Source organism: Polyodon spathula, chromosome 21 (assembly GCF_017654505.1).
Source record: "Polyodon spathula isolate WHYD16114869_AA chromosome 21, ASM1765450v1, whole genome shotgun sequence".
Lineage (NCBI taxonomy): Eukaryota > Metazoa > Chordata > Actinopteri > Acipenseriformes > Polyodontidae > Polyodon > Polyodon spathula.
In genome coordinates this window covers 12022756-12041254 of record NC_054554.1, presented here as the reverse complement: position 1 = coordinate 12041254, position 18499 = coordinate 12022756, and the positions used below count along the sequence as shown (strand labels likewise).

At 38.1% G+C, this 18499-nt stretch overlaps 1 protein-coding gene across 1 annotated transcript in view; it reads right to left on the bottom strand.

Annotated features, from left to right (window-relative positions):
* LOC121296698 (carbohydrate sulfotransferase 8-like) overlaps nt 1–17482 on the bottom strand; it is a 110710-nt gene extending 93228 nt beyond the window's left edge. Inside the window, exons 1-3 of the mRNA XM_041222470.1 lie at nt 17374–17482; nt 11315–11621; nt 11145–11209 (exon numbers count right to left, since the gene is read on the bottom strand). Coding sequence (XP_041078404.1) covers nt 11145–11209; nt 11315–11621; nt 17374–17482 — 481 coding nt within the window. The remainder of the gene's footprint in view (nt 1–11144; nt 11210–11314; nt 11622–17373) is intronic.
* Nucleotides 17483–18499: the final 1017 nt, after the last annotated feature.

Below are 18499 nucleotides of genomic sequence, written 5' to 3'. Positions count from 1 at the left end.
TTAGCACCAGTCTGCACTAACTGGAGAGTGGTCACACCTGTGGTTGCTGCCAGAGATATTAACCCTGCCCCTGCCACCCTGCCATATTGACTGTTTAAATCCATAGGTTAATTTATGAGCAGTAACAAAATGCTAAATAAACAGATAGCTGATTGGCTCAGAGCAGTCTAGGCAGTTTTCAATGGAGGTAATGCTTGGGTAAGTCCCCATCGCGCATGGTAGTTTGGGGTCTACAGGGGGCACTGCGATGACTCTTGTGCTCACATGGCCCAAGGAGGGAAATTAATCTGTGATTGGTTCACCTCAGCACGTCACAGCGACCTCTCTAGGCAGAGACGAGTCATGCTGAACGGTGTCCCACTGGGTTCAGTAGCTTGTAATGTAAATACAAAATGACAGCTACTACCAGTATCGTGACTAAATAGACCACCACAAACTGGCAGGCTGAAAAGGTCTTCATTCTGTAAATACACAGATTCTCATATACAAACTAACTTCTGGTGAATAATGTTGTTTAATCACAACTGGATAAGTGGTTCTTATTTGTAAAAATATACAAGTGATGTCTGTATGTAAAGATGGACTGTCAGGCACATCTTTATACTGTATCCCAAGATACCTTATGCTAAAAAATGCCCAAGATTTTATCATGATGAAATTATCTACATTAGATAAGTGTGACATACAAAACCCTCCGCTATATCCCAGGAAAAATAAAAGGCAACTGTTTTAAAATGTTATAGATAATATATGTGAACATTTATAAATGCTAAATAACTGCTTACACAAAAAGTTCACCCTTTTAAATGTAGATTTACAGCCTTGGTTAGGTTAGGATGGTTGATAATGAGTCCATTTTACTGGAGACTCAGAAATCAAATCTATTTCTAGCAGAGCCAACAACGAGTATATCATGGCTTCTTTTCAGCAAATACGTATTGAATTGGTGCTGTGGAACGAATACTGTATCCTGTCAATCTTTGTTCTGTAGCATATGTATATGTGGTGAAGACAATTGATCATCTGTGTGTTTATGAGGTGCTAGACAGCGGGAACCTGTTGATTGTCGGTAATCCTGAGGTGATATGTTGGTTACAGTGGTAAGGGGACATTCAAATGAAGCAAACAGTTTTTGCTAACACCTTCATTCTAATACATACCCTTGTTTAGAACATCAACCACCTATCTGCGAATACCCCTGTATTAAAAATAAGGGCTTGATTCCCCTGGTACTGTAAAACACTCCCGGTGGTTTAAAGGTTGGTCAAATCTGCTCCTAAATCAACTGACAAGCTGCTCATATGATTTACCATCACTTATCTTGGGCTTTGGCATTCTTTACAATAGTTCTTTGTCTATTACCATGATTTATGGCACTTGTCTAAAGTATACGTTTGTCTTGGTGCTTGTGATTTCAGTGCTTGTAAAAGGTGAGGGACAATGGCACTGGATACAGTCAGACACAGTGCTGACAGGCAGACGCCATTAGAGCGTCCCCTCACAGCTCTGTAAGAGAGAGCACACCTGAATCCTGAACCCTGCCATTCAGTCCAGCAAAGAGACTGACAATTGTGCTGAATTGTACCTGGGGGGTATTTTGAGACCACAAAATGAATTTTCCTTGTGGCCACGAGGCCTTCAAAGGTGTAAATTAACAAACATACTGCGTCTCCTACATCCCATAATCTACTATGCTATTACCATTGATTACTACGGAAACGTATTAGAAATGTAATTTCACAAGCATAATGCATATAAACCCTTCATACAGGAAAAAACACATACCTCTGGGAGATTAATTAAACATTGATGTTATTCTTCTAGTACTTATTTTGGACTCCAACTCAAGCAAGTAATTGTATTCTTTTTTCAGTGATTTGAATTATATTTCTAAGCCAAGACAGAATACCCTGTAATTCTAAACCATCTTTTTCTAAAGCTATGCCTGGCTGTGCATTAGACAGCAATATACAAACATAATTGGATTTGCACACACGAAAGAGGAAACCCAAAGCAATAATTATATCTGTGAATCATAATTTTAAGAACTAGGATATCATTTTGGATTAAGATGTAACATTATGTCTTCATGATGTGGATTTCAATTGCCCCTTTCAGACTTTCCCCTTCCTCAGACTGACAGCTACATTTGTTCATAGGGAGACAAGTTTTTTAATTTACCAGATTTAATTATGTATGTGCTTATAAACAACTTTAATTTGAGCTTGACGTGCAGTCATGCTGTAGAGAGCTTATCATGGTAGTTGGCAGACATGTACATAAAAAGAATAATTGAAAAGGTAAGCTGCCTTCTAAGACTCATAAAATATTTTTCCATGTTTTTAAATATGTTTTACCATACCCCTCTAGACTTTACGATGCATTATCACTAGCTTTCGTGCACTGTGCTAAGCTTTCATGTTCTGATGCCTGGTTTAATTAATTCATCATAGTTAACACCCCTTACAGACCCCCCGCCCCTCCACTATATCCTGTTACCTGGCATAAAATAAGTAAACTTTTAGTTGTTCACGTTCTTCATTTGCATGAAAGTTTAAAACGCTCAAAAACTGTTTAAACAAATGGTTTCAAAGTGTGCACTATTAAATGTAGATTTACAGTCTTTGTTAGGTTAGGATGGTTGGTACGAATCAATTGCTGGAAACTGAAAAATCTGATCAATTCAAGCTGAGCTACGGAGTACTGCACATTATGGCTATTTTTCAGCAAGCACGTATTGAATTGGTGCTGTGGAGAGAGCACTGTGTCTTGTCAATGTGTGTCCAGCAACAGGTGTATGTGGTTAAGAGAGTATTATTATAGTTTACATGATGAAGTGGCACAGAGAGGGAAACCCACTCGTAGACACCTGTGTATTTCTAAGTGGAACTTTACATGGGAGTTTTTGTGTACAAAAACAAAGCTTCCCATGTAGTATAATCTGAGGGTAATGTCATAGCAGACTGAATGATTTGCAACCATGCATAAAATGCAAAATGTGAAAGAGATCTGCATCATTGATATGTCCAGAGATTAAAACAATGCAATAGTGAATGGTTAATTTCTACTCGACATGGAATAGAACTTTATTGAAAGAATCACAGAATACAGCAGTGTACCAACTGTAAAGACACTATCTGAATGCAGGTGGTCTGTATCATTAATATGGCCACAGTTTAAAATGAGGTACATGCCACTGAAATGGTTACTCCTTAATGGACAACACCGGTAGTTAAACTGCGAAAATCAAATATAACAGGTGTGTACCAAACATTAAGACAATAACTCAAAATATACTGTCCCTATGCAACAGAAACTTAGTCACATAACCTCAGTCTGGCAGCCATCTTGGGTCACAGTTCAGTAAAGGGTGCTGTTAGATTTTGCTTAAATGGTTTATGAGATATTAGCATTTGTTCGTACGATGACAAATATACTAGTTCATATATAAAATTTAATTTCTTACATGTTTAATATCCAATTACGTGTGCTTTCTATCATTCTTAGCATTATTTTTATTTTACCATTCTTACTAACTAATGTATTTTTCTAAAGCTGACTTCCTGTAGAGATGGGTTGAAAATGGCCTCAAGGTTTGCAGCTGAAAATCTCAGTTAGAGGGGAGAAAAGTTACAGCTACACACCACCTCTAATGTTGATGCACTATTGTGTCACCAATAACAGCTTATTTATGCCAACATAATATGTTTTGATACACCCTGTTACTTTTAAAATAAATATAACAATATATTTCACTATATAAATACTCTTTAAGGTACAGTCTTTTTGCACAGTTTTTCAATAATAAAAAAACAGAGAATCACAAAAATGCAGCCTAGCAGTTTTTAAAATTCATCTGAATGCCTAGCAAAGTTAAATGGCCAAGATTATCTGTCACTCATACAACATTGTTAATTCCAGCTCACTGCTATGTACGATTCTGCCGAAATACTGATTGACATAATATTGAGTTTACATATGGGTGTCAGCATATGTTTATGAATTTAGAAGAACGCCAACGCCTTTGCATATGTAATAAAAATAAAATGCCTAGGTAGCAACTTTGTTACTTCTTAGTAAAAAAAAGAAAAGTTTTAGATCATTGCTATGTAAAAGAGCTCTATGAAAGTCCAAATATCCAGGGCAAATAATAATTCCACCAGTACATTTCTATATGGCTATTCCTCATTATATTGTGTCTTGCTGGTTATAGATATTTTATTCATCCCACATATATTAGATTAAATACACCTGCCAACTCAAATCTATTGAGCGTGGATACCGACACATGTACAATGATTATATTCTGTCTCCCTGCTTATTTTCTGTCCATTTGCTGAGAGAATATGGGGAGGGTGACATTAACAGCAGTGATAATAATAAATGGATTTTAAAACCTTTAATCCCCTTTAAAAAAGAGGTTGATAATTGAGCTTCCATTTTATTCTGCTTTTGATTTCACTGCCACCTTCTTTATCCGTGTCACAATCACACCCTTTTTTGACAGAATCCTGGTAAATGTAAAAGTCTCTACTGAAAACAACATTTTGACATTAGCACTGAACACTGGGCTCCCTTCATGCAAATATGTCAGATACTGGGCTTCTTTTTTTTAACCCAACTTCTCCCAGGAGTAGGTCATAAAGGTAGGGTTCTAGCAGAGTCAATATAAGAAGTAGATCTGGTCCCAGCGGACCACCAGATGAAATCTTTTCCAGCACTGCCTCTATACTCGGCTGACACAAACAGGTGCATAAATATCTGTAATTTACAAAGCATTATCTGTTCTGAAAGGGGACACCTTTTTTGCAATTACAACGAGAAAACTATGTAAGGAATCATTATGTAAACTATCTTTAAAAAAGAAAGGGATTCTTTTTTTTATACCTATAATACAATCTAAACCTATCGTACATCTTCCCTTGCTGATGTAATGTAATGTAATATAATGCCAATAGTTTAACAGCACCCCTCATGTTATTGTTCCATTCTACATAAGCTTGCTGGGCTCCAGGGGGTTTAGTCCATCGATAGCCCTTTGGTCAGTACAGCTCAATAATGCCCCTCTACGTCCCTATAATATAGGTGGCCGTGGATATTCAGATTGCTGGCACCACCACTGAGGAGTGCAACAGATTGATCATTATTTGCAGCACTAAAATGCAAAGAAACTGCCAAGCATGCAAAAAACCCAGCAGACTTGCTATTAACATTTATAAAAGTCATATACAAAATAAATATATGGTTCTGCAACGCAAATAGAATGCTTGTGCTCCCGCTGTGCCACTGCAAAAAGGGCACTTTTACACCATCTGTGGAAGGGTGGTGGGTAATTCACTGACACATGGGAGACAGAAAGGTGTACTTGAAACACTGCACAGGTGCCCAGTTTTATTTATTCAATTTCTTTTGTTTTTATAGTTCAATTATTTATTTTAGTCCACAGGGAGCGCTGTTGTCCATGGCCTGACTACCAACGATGGTAGACAGGGCCACCAGGATACCACTTTTGGGAAACAACAGTTTCAGTTGCGGGCGCACTCGCAGGTGCTCAAAAGAATAATGAAAACAAGGAAGGTGAAAGAAAAAGGGAAAATAAAACACAGTAATAAAACTACAAAATAAAGGTGCTGCTAAAAGACTACAGGAGGTTGCCTATTAACTTGGAGAACTGAGAAAGGAAAGAGGAGATATTAATGTTCCAAGGAACAAAATATTACAGCCAGAAAGCAATGTCCGTGTACAGCCATTGTGCACTTGTGATGAATATTCATCCTAGAAAGCGGTAGAAATAATTAATGTAAAACATATGTTTCTAATAGCATGGTTTCATGTGAGTGACTTTATGGCACACAAAATTGATACTTTAAAAGCAGAGAGAAAGAACTGAAGATGGGAGGGGTAGAAATGAAGGTGTCCAATTTGGAATTTAAACAAAGGTAATAAAAAGACATTTGAATTAATTCATTACATTTTTTTGATTTTCTAACCTTTTTTATTCTTCCGTTAAGTACTCTTTCAATAGAAATAAATAAAAATGCATACATTATAGCGGTCTGACATGTGGAGCAGAGTTATCTTTCCTGTTGTACTAGAACGGTCTGCAGTTTTAAGTAGAGTTATGCTTCTTAGACCTGTTTACTGTTCTGCATTTTTTATTAAGGGGCAGTCATTTCAGTTAGGTACGCTTATTAAGCTTGTGTAGTTAATTTATGAAGAAACCTAAAAAGCAAATAAATTCACTTGGAAGGAGCAGTAACTGTTAAACATTTTAGCTATACTACTATACGGTACCACCTTCAGCAATCTTCTCTACCTATCTTCCGATAATTTGTAGGTTTTTATTATATCTTATTATAGTTGCAGATTTTAATTTGTTGTTTTTTCTCAACCGCCAATAAAGGGAAATTGAATTCCTTGCCAATGTTGCCTCTTGTAAGGTAATGGTGGACGTCATGTCCCATTCTCTATTAGACAATTAGGTTAGAATTAACTTTTGATTTGCATTCAATTTGTACATCAATGTGTGTGGTTACGCGATCCACTGGATCTACAGTATATAAACTGTGTAAGAGTTGTGTGAAACTCTTCAAAAGCAAAAGTATCTATTTGAAAAGGGGAAGGATGGTGGGTGACAAACATGTCTGTCTCACAGGCTTGCTTTCTAAAGTTTGCTGAAAAACGGACGCGTGCGACATATTGTTGCAAGCAACAGTCACCAAGTTCCACTTGAATAGTACAACGGGAGCTATGCATTATGGCATTATGGGTCACTCACATTCTTTTGACCTGTCAGTAGTGTGTATGATTTATATCTTAATTACACTTCAGGAGAGAGAGGCACAGAGAGGGGGGGGGGGAGAGAAAAAAATGTACAGGAGGGTGACCAATTTGGAAAGGCAAAGCAAGAGCATGTTTGACTTTGCAGGGAGATTCATTTCGATTTCCATCTTGCTCCTGTCACTGTAGCTACATGAACAACAGTGGGTAGCATTATCTGGAGACCCGAGTAGACCTGTTTTCCCTGCCTGCTTTGACAGCTTATCATGGCAAGAGATGTATGCTTTCAAAATAAAGATGTGTGCCTGCTCTAGCTGCAGTTTAACCATGAATATCTTTCTCGCGAACACTATTTATAATCTATCACACTTTCAGACTGAAATGAATAAATCAAAAAAACAATGGTGGAATTGGTTGCTGCCATTTAAGCTAAAAAATAATAAATAAATCTGTTTTTATTGGGCCCTGTGCTGTGACCCAGCATACGAAATGTCACAAATTCAGGAGAAACATTTTTTTCAATTTCAGCTGTCTGCCATAGAGAAAAAAAATCTAATAAAGACACAGTTCCTGTGAGTTTACTTGAACTATTGCCTATAGTCAAAGTTTCTAAGTACAGTCTTTTCTTATTTTACCACCACCTTGTTGAGATATTGAATTCTAAATTCTGTAATCGAAAACCATTTCCCACACGAGTGCTGTGTTACATTTCATAAAATCATTACATCTGCTCATACAGTAAAAGTGGTTTAATAATAAATTGTGAATTCTAAAGCATCGTACATACACTACAGTACTGTACCTAGAGGGTTACAAGACTCACGGCAGTGAAACCCGTTACTTTACCTCTGCTGTGAGTGTCACAGTGTATCTTGATCCCACTATGATACTCATACAAGAACAGCTTTTTTCTCCTAGTGATCGCTCCCAAATTAAATTTATTTTCAACTCATTTATTACTCATTATGTGTGTATAAAAATGTTAAAATGAAATCAGAATTGTGTTAAAAATATGTATCTCTGCGATATGGACAACACAAGATACAGCAAAGATAAAGCTACAGTAGCCGGTTCCTGTAAAAAACTGCAGGCAGTTCGGTAACACTAGACAAAATTTGGTGGGTTGCCTGGTAGCTCAATATTCATTTAATCACATATATCTTATTAAAATGAAAGAATATACTGGATTATAAAGGACTTGAAGCCATATTTTCTGTTCCTGCACATACTGGCTCCCACTGCAGAAACAGTAACTGGGCACCAAAATCTCCATCTCCCCACACTGTTTGTTGCATCCATCACAGCAACATATTAAAAATAAAATGGAGTCTAATGATTGTTGATGGTGCCAGTGGGTTTCATTCAGCAACCGACAGCTTGTTATCACTTTGAATGACAGAAGGGCTTAAATCGTATTTTGAAAAGCGGCTCAAAATTGAGCTGTCTGTCTTCCCATGGCCTAATCCTATATGGCTTGGTGCCTCTTGTGCAGCCATTGCAAGCAGTCCATATAGTTCATCTCTCAAACACCTGACACAAACCACACGTTTCAATATCTATGCAAGTTTTACAAATGTAGGTTAAATAAGTACTATTTAAAATAAGTTTAAAAAACACATTTCTAAATAGGTCAAAGAATACATTAGTTAGGAAAACTGTGATTAGGGTTACCATATGACTCTATGTATACTAGGACAGTTGAAACAGTTCAGGTATTTCAGCTCACACCCCAATGCATTCTGATAAGTGTAGTCCTAATGGGAAAGGTACCTGAGACAGGTGAAACATACCAGAATGCATTGCGATGGAAGTTGAAATACCTGAACTCTCTCCACTATCTCCAAGGTTGGTCTGCAATACTGCATAAACTGCATGTAACACAGAAAAATAAGATCCATTCTAATTTGTTTCAGTGTCAACGTCACATGGAAGCTCATTTTAAAACAGTACAGCTCGTGTTTGATAAGCATTTTCATGTTGCTGGTCATTAGAAGGCCAGCCTAAGCAATCCCCAGTTGATTAATTGATTATCGAAGGCTCTGTTTCCAAGACAGCTGCCAGAGCAGGACACATCGAGGAATGACAACATTCACAACCAGAAACTAGTCATATTGAATAAGTGCCAGATTGCCTAGGAGTAAAATCTACAGAGTTTAATCAATGTCTCAAAGACAGGGCTAAGGATCTAGTGTCGGGTTCCGTCTCCATCGTTTATTTTTACATTATTAACCAGATCGATAGGCAAGCCTCCTTTGTTTTCAATGGAAGCGAAACTTTAGCATTTTCCAGGCTAGGGCTGTTTCAGAATTTAGAATTTAGATAGATACTGGTAGTCAGCATTGGAGGTATAATAGGGTTTAGTCTCATCATTGGACAAAAGCCTTTAATGAAGCTTCTCCTTGCTTTATATTAAAGGGTTGAATGTTTTCCTCCAAAGCGTAAATTTACTCTGTGACAAGACAGCTGATGGCAGGTAAAACAAGGTTATTGGATGAAGTCAAGCCCCCCTTTATTTTGCTAATGCAAAATAAACAAGCAGGTTACACTCTCCAGGCTTTTAAAGGGGAGACACATCTGATAAAGATACCGAATCAGACAAGCTATTTAGCTGTGAGGTCTCTGTCTTATTTTACTTTAAACAGACTAGTTTGGTAGCACTTGTCTCAGCACTGAAATAGCTCACACTATTCCGACAGTCTTCTCCTCTGAGTCTTATTACAGTAGGTAACCTCCACATCTGTGTGAGTTGGAGAGATCACATTCTGCAATCCCACATTCCTGACTAGGGCTGCCAGAGTCCCCATTGAAATTGATTTGATCTCAACCTCCTGCTGATGGAAATAAACAAGACTGATTTCAGATCGCTCTCAGTCGCAGAGGCAGATGGAAATGTAACTTTACTGGCAAGCTGGTGTAAAATGAGGGGACGCTTCCACAGTACAGATAAAAAGTTGGCTTTCTGACAAAGTAGAGTGCACAGAAGTCTAACTACAAAAGACAATAGAAGAATGCACAGTCAAGTAATTAGCACAACAGAACACTGCAGCTTTGAAATGTCAGGCTTAAACTGCAATGATCTTCAGTACCGACATATAAAACTGTTCATATTAACAATAAGTACAGTCAGATTTTGCTTATTGAATGAAACAGCAAGCACAGATAGGAACCTTCAAATAGATTTGCAAAAGCTGGATCTATACGGTGCTCAAAAAAACACTCCAGTTATAATTTCTGTACTGCCTATTTACACGGTTGAGTTTGTTCCTTGATATTGGTATCAATATGACAGCTTTCAAACCCCTGTCACCGGAGACAATGATATCTGCCTTTCCTTTTAAAAGGCTTTTCTTTCTCGGTGTTGAAAATTGAAATTGTATTCCTATTTGCTGCAAGGAGATTAACCTATCCTGTATTATTCTTTCAAATGGTTTGCTGTGTTGGGATTAACGTAACCATAGGGAAATGGATACAGAAAGAGAAGAAAGCAATTGCTTACTTTATTTAACTTTACAGACATCACTTTGAAGAAGTTTGCATTGGTAAACAGCACAGTATGAAAGAAAGTAACAAGACACAAGGAAAGCTAGCTCCATTTAATTAATATATATATATATATATATATATATATATATTTTATATATATATATATATATATATATATATATATATATTATTGTGAGCAGGGAGAGGGTAAAAAAAAAAAAAAAAAAAAAAAAAACAAAAAAAATTCCTCCCTACTAAAAAAAAAAAAAAACATAAAAACATGTGCAAATGCACATTTGTGTGTTTAATTGTTAATTGTTTTATTATTGATTATCCCCTGCACCTGGTGATTATTGTAAATTAGAGCCAGGTGCAGGGTATTTAAAGAAAGCAGCCAGTGTGCTCAGGGCTGCTGCTGTGTGAAGGGCCCGGTTGATGGTGCTTTCAACCATCATGAAAAAAAGATACTGTGTGAAAGCCTTTTTGGTGTTCAACCTTTGTGTTAAACTGTGTTTTGTTTAAGGATGGGGAAACAGCTTAGCTGTCCCGTGTTAGATAGTTAGGTAGGGCCGTTATTGTGTTTAATTAGTGCTCCGAATAGGAGCTAGGTGTTTGTTTTGTTAATTTTGTTTTTGTGTTATTAAAAGTGCACGCAAGCACTAAAACTTTCATTTCTGTGTCCTGGGTCCACTTTGAAAGGGGCAACGAACCACAGAGAGTTGCAAACTCGGTTACATATGGTGGCAGCATGTGTGGGCGTCCCTACGACCCAGTGAAATGGAAAGTTTAGAGGAATTGATCACTAAGATCAATATGAACACTGCTGCTCAAGTGGAGCAGAATAAGAAGTAGAGGCAGGAACATGGACTGCCGGAGCTGACCGAGCTGAAGCTGCTGCTGCTCCAGAAATGGGAGCAGGCACGAAAAACCCAGCTGTCTCCAGCACCTGAGGGAGAAGCAACAAACAAGGGGGAGGAGGTGAAGAGCTCACCTCCACCACAGCTCCGACCACCACCCCTGCAATACAGTCTGGCGCTACTGCGGGTGGTACCTTGCCCCTTGCTGCCTAGCCCTCCCTGGGCTAGACCTGGAGCCTAGGAGTCTGCACCATCGGCCACAGCTCTTCCCTACTCCTCTCTCCCCAAGCACCCAGATGTCGCTTGTGCTCCCCCTGTTCGCTGCTTTGCTCCCCCTGGGTGACTGGACATCGCTGCGCCAGTCCCCAGGTGAAGATCTCTGCCTGCTGCTGCAGCCACCTGGTCCCCGGCCGTCGCTGCAGTCGCCCCAGTCATCCCGATGGGGTCCTGTGTCGCCGGTTCGCGGTTCCTCCCTGGAAGCGCCGGAGGGACCAACCCACCCTTAAGCACGCCCGCGGAAGAGGGCGAAAATCAAAGAGATGGGACTTGAGGGTGGGTGGTCTTTTAAGGATGGAGGGAGATGGCCGTTAAATGGCCAGTGTCTTAAAAAGACACATTTATGTGTTTAATTGTTTTATAATTAATTTTCCCCTGCACCTGGTGATTATTATAAATTAGAGCCAGGTGCATGGTATTTAAAGAAAGCAGCCAGTGTGCTCAGGGCTGCTGCTGTGTGGAGGGCCTGGTTGATGGTGCTTTGAGTCACTAGAAAAAAAAAAAGGTACTGTTTGTGTGTTTTTGTTTTGTTAGTTTTTAAAACAGGTAAAAAGCCTAGCTATCCTGTGTTAGTCAGGTTCCTGTTTGTTCAATTAGTGCTCTAGTAAGAGCTAGGCGTTTGTTTTGCGTGTATTATTAAAAGTAGTGTGTCAGTGCTCTTAAACTTCAAGTCTTTGTCCTGGGTCCTGCTTTTAAAGGGGCAACGAACCTTAGTGAGTAGCAAGCTCGGTTATATATATATATATATATATATATATATATCACGCGACCCGCGTATATATATAATATATTAGATATAATATATATATATATATATATACTCTGAGATACGAGATTGCCCTGCACTCTCACGTTTGTTGCCCTTTTAGAAGCAGGACGCAGGACAAAGATTTTGAGGTTTAAGAGCACTGACGCACTATTTTTAATAAAAAAAAAAAAAAAAATAAACACCTAGCTCAGTTGGTGCACTAACTAAACATTAACAGCAACTCTAAACTAGTCACCAGATAGCTAAGCTGTTTGCTGTATGCAAGACACACAGTTTTACAAATCAAAAGGGTTTACACTGCCTTTCTTTTTATATACTTGAGCAGACTTTCTTCCTTTCTTTATATACTGTGCACCTGGCTCTGATATACAGTGGTAGCCAGGTGCAGGTGATAATTAACTAATGAAACAATTAACAAACAATGTTTTATGCAGGGAGGATATTATCCCCCTCCCTGCTGTGTTCATAAATAAACAAATAAATAAATAAATATATACACACATACATATACATGTGTTACCTACCATTACTGCTCTACACAATTTTAAAAATAATATTGTGTTTAGTTTAGTGGACATTTCTATGCTATTCCATTTTGTACCAATGGGAATAGCAAGGGTCTCAAATGTGCAGTTTTTAAGGAAACATGTTCAAGTAAACAGATTATTATTATTATCAAACAAGATATAAGGTCCCACACTAGGTCATGAAATCACTATTTGCAAGACTCACTTTCAAGCAGTGTTGCATTTCCTTGGCAATTTCACCCCGAGTGTGAAAGCGGTCCCTTCAACACCTTTTTTCCTGTCAATTGAACCAGCAGACTAAATGAAACAGGAAGACTTTCTGAGAAGGCAAGCAAAGTATGAACTTTCTTTGTCTTACTGTAGCACCAGATATACATGTTTTCAAATCCAAATACATTTTATGTAACACTCTTTCAAAACCACATTTTCTAGACCTATGCAGCAAGTGGAAGTGCATTAATATGTATGGAATGATTCTGTTAGCTACTCCTGCTTCAGCAGTCCGAGCTGGCTAACAGTAGATTAAGTTATGCTTAATGCTTCATTAATTGTAGGGCTATGGCCAAATGTTTTGCACCACATCATACAATGGACACATTTTCCTACATAATGTTGAATGAAACCAGCTGAATAATGTTAAGTTAACATATTGAATTACATACCACACTGCAGTTTTCTAAATAGGAAAAAAGTTGATAAAAGTTGGAAAAGCCTGCATTTTTTAAATACTGTTCTACGAATATGGCTTCGAATTTGCGATATCATTTCGTAGTTTCTTTGATTACATGATGTTAAGTAAAAATCTAAATGAAGTTCATATACAGTGGCTTGCAAAAGTATGCAGACCCCTGAACAATTCTCTCATATTAATGAATTACAAATGGTACATTGAAATTTCGTTCTGTTTGATATTTTATTTTTAAATACAAACTCAGAATCAATTATTGTAAGGTGACATTGGTTTTATGTTGGGAAATATTTTTAAGAAAAATAAAAAACTGAAATATTTTGCTTGCATAAGTATTCAACTCCTGTGCTGTGGAAGCTCCCAGTTTGCACCGATGAAAGAAATTGCCCTAACGAGGACACAATTACCTTACCATTGGCCTCCACCTGTGAACCATTAAAGTTGCTGTCACATTTTCTGGATAAAAACCACACTGTTGAAGGATCATTGGTAAGGCTGTGAATCTGAAGGAAAATGAAGACCAAAGAACATTCTACAGAAGTTAAAGATAAAGTAATACAAATGCATAGATTAGGGAAAGGGTACAAAATAATATCCAAGTGTTTGGATATCCCAATGAGCACAGTTGGATCAATAATCAGGAAGTGGAAGCTGCATCACACCACCCAGGCACTGCCAAGAAAAGGCCGTCCCTCAAAACTCAGTGCTCAAACAAGAAGGAGACTTGTGAGAGAAGCCACAGAGAGGCCAACAATCACTTTGAAGGAGCTACAGAGTTCAGTGGCTGGGAGTGGAGTAGTGGTGCACCAGTCAACCATATCAAGAGCTCTGCATAACACTGGCCTGTATGGGAGGGTGGCAAGAAAGAAGCCGTTACTCAAAAAGTACCATCTGAAAGCACGTCTGGAGTTTGCCAGAAAGCATGAGAGTGACCCAGCTGCAATGTGGGAAAAGGTTTTGTGGTCAGATGAGACAATGATAGAGCTTTTTGGCCAAAACTCAAAGCGCTATGTGTGGCTCAAACCTAACACTGCCCATGCCTCAAGACACACCATCCCTACAGTGAAGTATGGTGGTGGCAGCATCATGCTGTGGGAATGCTTCTCATCAGCAGGGACTGGGCATCTTGTTACAATTGAAGGAAGAATGGATGGAGCAAAATACAGGAAAATACTGCAAGAGAATCTGCTTCAGTCTGCTAAAAAACTGAAGCTTGGGAGGAAATTCACCATTCAGCAGGACAATGATTCCAAGCACAAGGCCAAAGCATCATTGGAGTGGCTCAAGAACAAAAAGGTGAATGTCCTACAGTGGCCCAGTCAAAGTCCTGATCTCAATACCATTGAGAATCTGTGGCACTATTTGAAAAGTGCGGTCCACAAGCGCTGTCCAACCAACCTGAACAACCTGGAGCAAATCTGCCAAGAATAATGGGCCAAAATCACTCCGACACTGTGTGCAAAGCTGGTACATACTTACCCCAAAAGACTTAAAGCTGTTATTGCAGCGAAAGGTGGCTCTACAAATATTAATGTGTGGGGGTTGAATACTTGTGCAAGCAAGATATTTCATTTTTTTATTTTTCTTAAAAATATTTCCCAACATAAAACGAATGTCACCTTACAATAATTGATTTTGAGTTGAAGTGTTTTAAAATAAAAAATCGAACAGAACGAAATTTCAGTGTACCATTTGTAATTCAGTAATATGAGAGAATTGATCAGGGGTCTGAATTCTTTTGCAAGCCACTGTATATATATATATATATATATATATATATATATATATATATATATAATCTCAATCTATAATGCTAAATTCTAGGCGATACAAAACTTTTGGCCACAGCTGTAGACTTTTCTTGCATAGTTTAGAGCAGCGCACACAGCGAAGCGGGCAGTACCACGAGTGTATGGGGGAAACGCTGTGCAGAGGGTATATACCCTAGGATGGCATGACTGCCCAACACATAAATGTAATCAAGGTTTGTGTGCTTACAGAAGCCAAGGGGATGGGCTCGTTTAATTTGAAAGATCAGAAGGAAATTGCACCTAATGTTGTGGAAAATTACTTTGATATTGCTTTCTCAGAGCAGCATTACAATTAGGTTACCATGTGAGGCACAGAAAAGAACAAATGAATGGTAACAAATCAATACAAACAGCTAGTGTCAAAAGTGCTTTATTTAAGGCAAATAATGCAAGCATTATTTAAGAGGGTAACGTCTCTGTCATGCGCCAACAAGAAATTGCCAGAGTGCCAATCATAAGGGTCAGGACGCTTCTCTCTGTGTTAAACAGGATCTGATTCAATGCTATTCCATTAATGAACCTCTCCCAAATGATCAAAAAGCAAAGAAATTTTTAGGCACCACGTGTAATTCTAATGGAAAGAAAAGTTTTTCTCTTTTAATAGTTTCTTGATGTAAACTTCAGATTTTCTTGCATAGACTTGTTTTAACCTTTTAGGTCTGGAACTTTAAAAACATAACCTTTTTTAATCCTTGGTGATATACCATGTGCAGTTCTCACTTCAACTGAGTCCCCCTTTCCTGGACCAGTCATGGTGATGGTTTTTGGTTTATATAGATACATTAGCTTGTGACAATCATTGATAAGATAATACCACCATCCATTTTCATGAACTGCTTAATCCTTTACAGGGTTGCACTGAGCCAGAGCCTAACCCAGCAGGACTATACCTTGGAAAAGATGCCAGTCCATTGCAGGGCACCACACACATGGCAATTTATTGTGACTAATCAACCTGAGCAGCATGTCTTTGGACAATGGGAAGAAACCAGTGTACCCAGAGAAAACCGACTCAAACACAGGGAAATTCTACACAGACAGACCCCTTGGCTGGAATTGAACCCAGGAACCTGGCATTGTGAGGCAGCAGCACACCCCTAGCAAGGCATATTCTAATGAAGTCAATTAAGTGGTTTGATACAACATTTTATAGCACATGAGAATCACCCTGGATTGCATCTTCCACCTATCCTTGGTTATCCTTGGGATTTGCCCTAACAATAAGTGGTTGATGTAATACAGGTGGATTCCCTGGAAGTGGAAAATGCTCTAAAAAAATCCAGCTACCCTGCAGGGTAAAGGTCAATCAAATCAACCCTTTTTCTTTTCGTGAGCTGTTTTCTTCAGCAGCAAGTTCATTTTAATTTACTGCCTTTAATACAATGGCACAGTCCCCCTGAGGTTACGTATATATAGAAACATAGCAGCAATGTTTGAGAATGAGGGCAGTTTCATAGGTCATTCAGTAGTGGAGTCAGGATGGGTCACCTAAAATGAACCAATGACTTCAAAGGCTTCTGCAGTTAGACTACCTCAGAACCACATCTTCACAGCTCTTAGAAGCTAAGTTGGGTTTGGACTGTTCAGTACATGGATGGGTGATCTCCACCTCATGGATAATTTCAAATTAGCACAAACCTGAACAATTTCCAAGCAACAGTCCATTTCTCTCCTTGTTCCTCAAGTGACTACTATGAATCTCTTCTCAATGTGTCAAAGATAACCCTCATGTTATACCTAATCAAACCCAATGACAGCCAATATGTTTTCCCATTAGAATCATTGAGCATAGACAAGATATTTCTTTTGCATTATTAATGGAAACACAAGACTAGACAAACAGACCCCAACTCAGACAACAGCCAATAACCTGGACATTACTGTTCAAACAGATTACATTCAACTGGAAATCTTTCAGTAACTACAAGGGATTATATTGAAAGATTTATATAAAAACATTTAAAAAAAGATACATTTGTTAGACCAATCTGTTCATTACACAAGCTTTCAATACCCAAGAACACAGTTAAATCAAACAACTATTAAAAGAAGTGACAATATTTATTTTCATACCCCTTGACACAAGCAAGGGGAGACCAATGGTAATGTTGCTAGTGAGAATTGGAGGTAAGGAAACTAACCAATTGCTTAATTGCTTAAGACCGCCACCAGGCCTACTAACCTGGTATCTGCTGCTGCACTATTTCAGAGAGGTCTTGCAGGTGAATGAAGAGGACGAGCCCAGCGGCTCCGAAGAGCAGGGTGAAGGAGAACATGCAGGTCAGCTTCATGACGGCACACCACGTCTTCAGAGCTTCCAACAAACCAACAAAGAGCTTTCAGCTGGACTCCATGACCTTCAAATACTCATCTCATCAGCCGTGCTGTCATGGTCCTGCCACCTAGGTAAGGTTAAAAGCAATTGTGTTACAACTCTCAGGCCTCACGTCACTCGAGGGCCTGACACAGCAAGAAATACACTCCTAACTGCATAAAAGGTAGCCACCAAGCACTTCTAAACATGCACTACGATATAAAACATCATGCTGGTGCAACATCCCAAATAGGAGATTTTGACCAATACAAAATTTGTACTATTTTACTAAACTAAAAGGATAATAAAAAAAAATTGTTAGTGTTACTAAACCAGAAATAAATAATTTGATTTTATATATCTTGGATATTTTGAGAACATGTTTATAATTTTACACCTAGAATGTTGAACATTAAAGTTTTCCCATGTAATTTTGTAAACTTTTGAATAATAAATATTACTGTAAATAATATAATAATAATAATAATAATAATAATAATAATAATAATAATAATAAAACCTAAAAAAAGTTGAATTATTTTATATTTGCAGTGTTACTCTTAAAGCTCTATTAAACTTTAAACTGAAATATCTCCATTGACAGACATTATGGACCGGTTTGTATTAATTAGTGTTAAAACAAGAAAACAGTCAGTGAACTCTGGTAATTACCTCTGCATTTGGTTTTCTTCAAAAGTCAATTACTATTGATCATTTTATGATGTTGCACCGAATGTACCTTGCAAAATGATTCAATCTATTTGTTGCCAGATTGGAGATTAAGCTTTCATAAATCATTCTATTTCAACCTGTAATTAAACTAATAATAACTTTTAAGTGCAGTCAAAAAAACTCCCCCAAAAAAACCCCCCAAAAACCTCTGGCAAATCTATTCGATTCAGCTTCGCCTTCAGAATGCATGGCAGTCCATAAAAAAACAATCAACTGAAAGTAGAAAATCTGTAGCCGTTATATCATCAGTATTTCTTAAGTA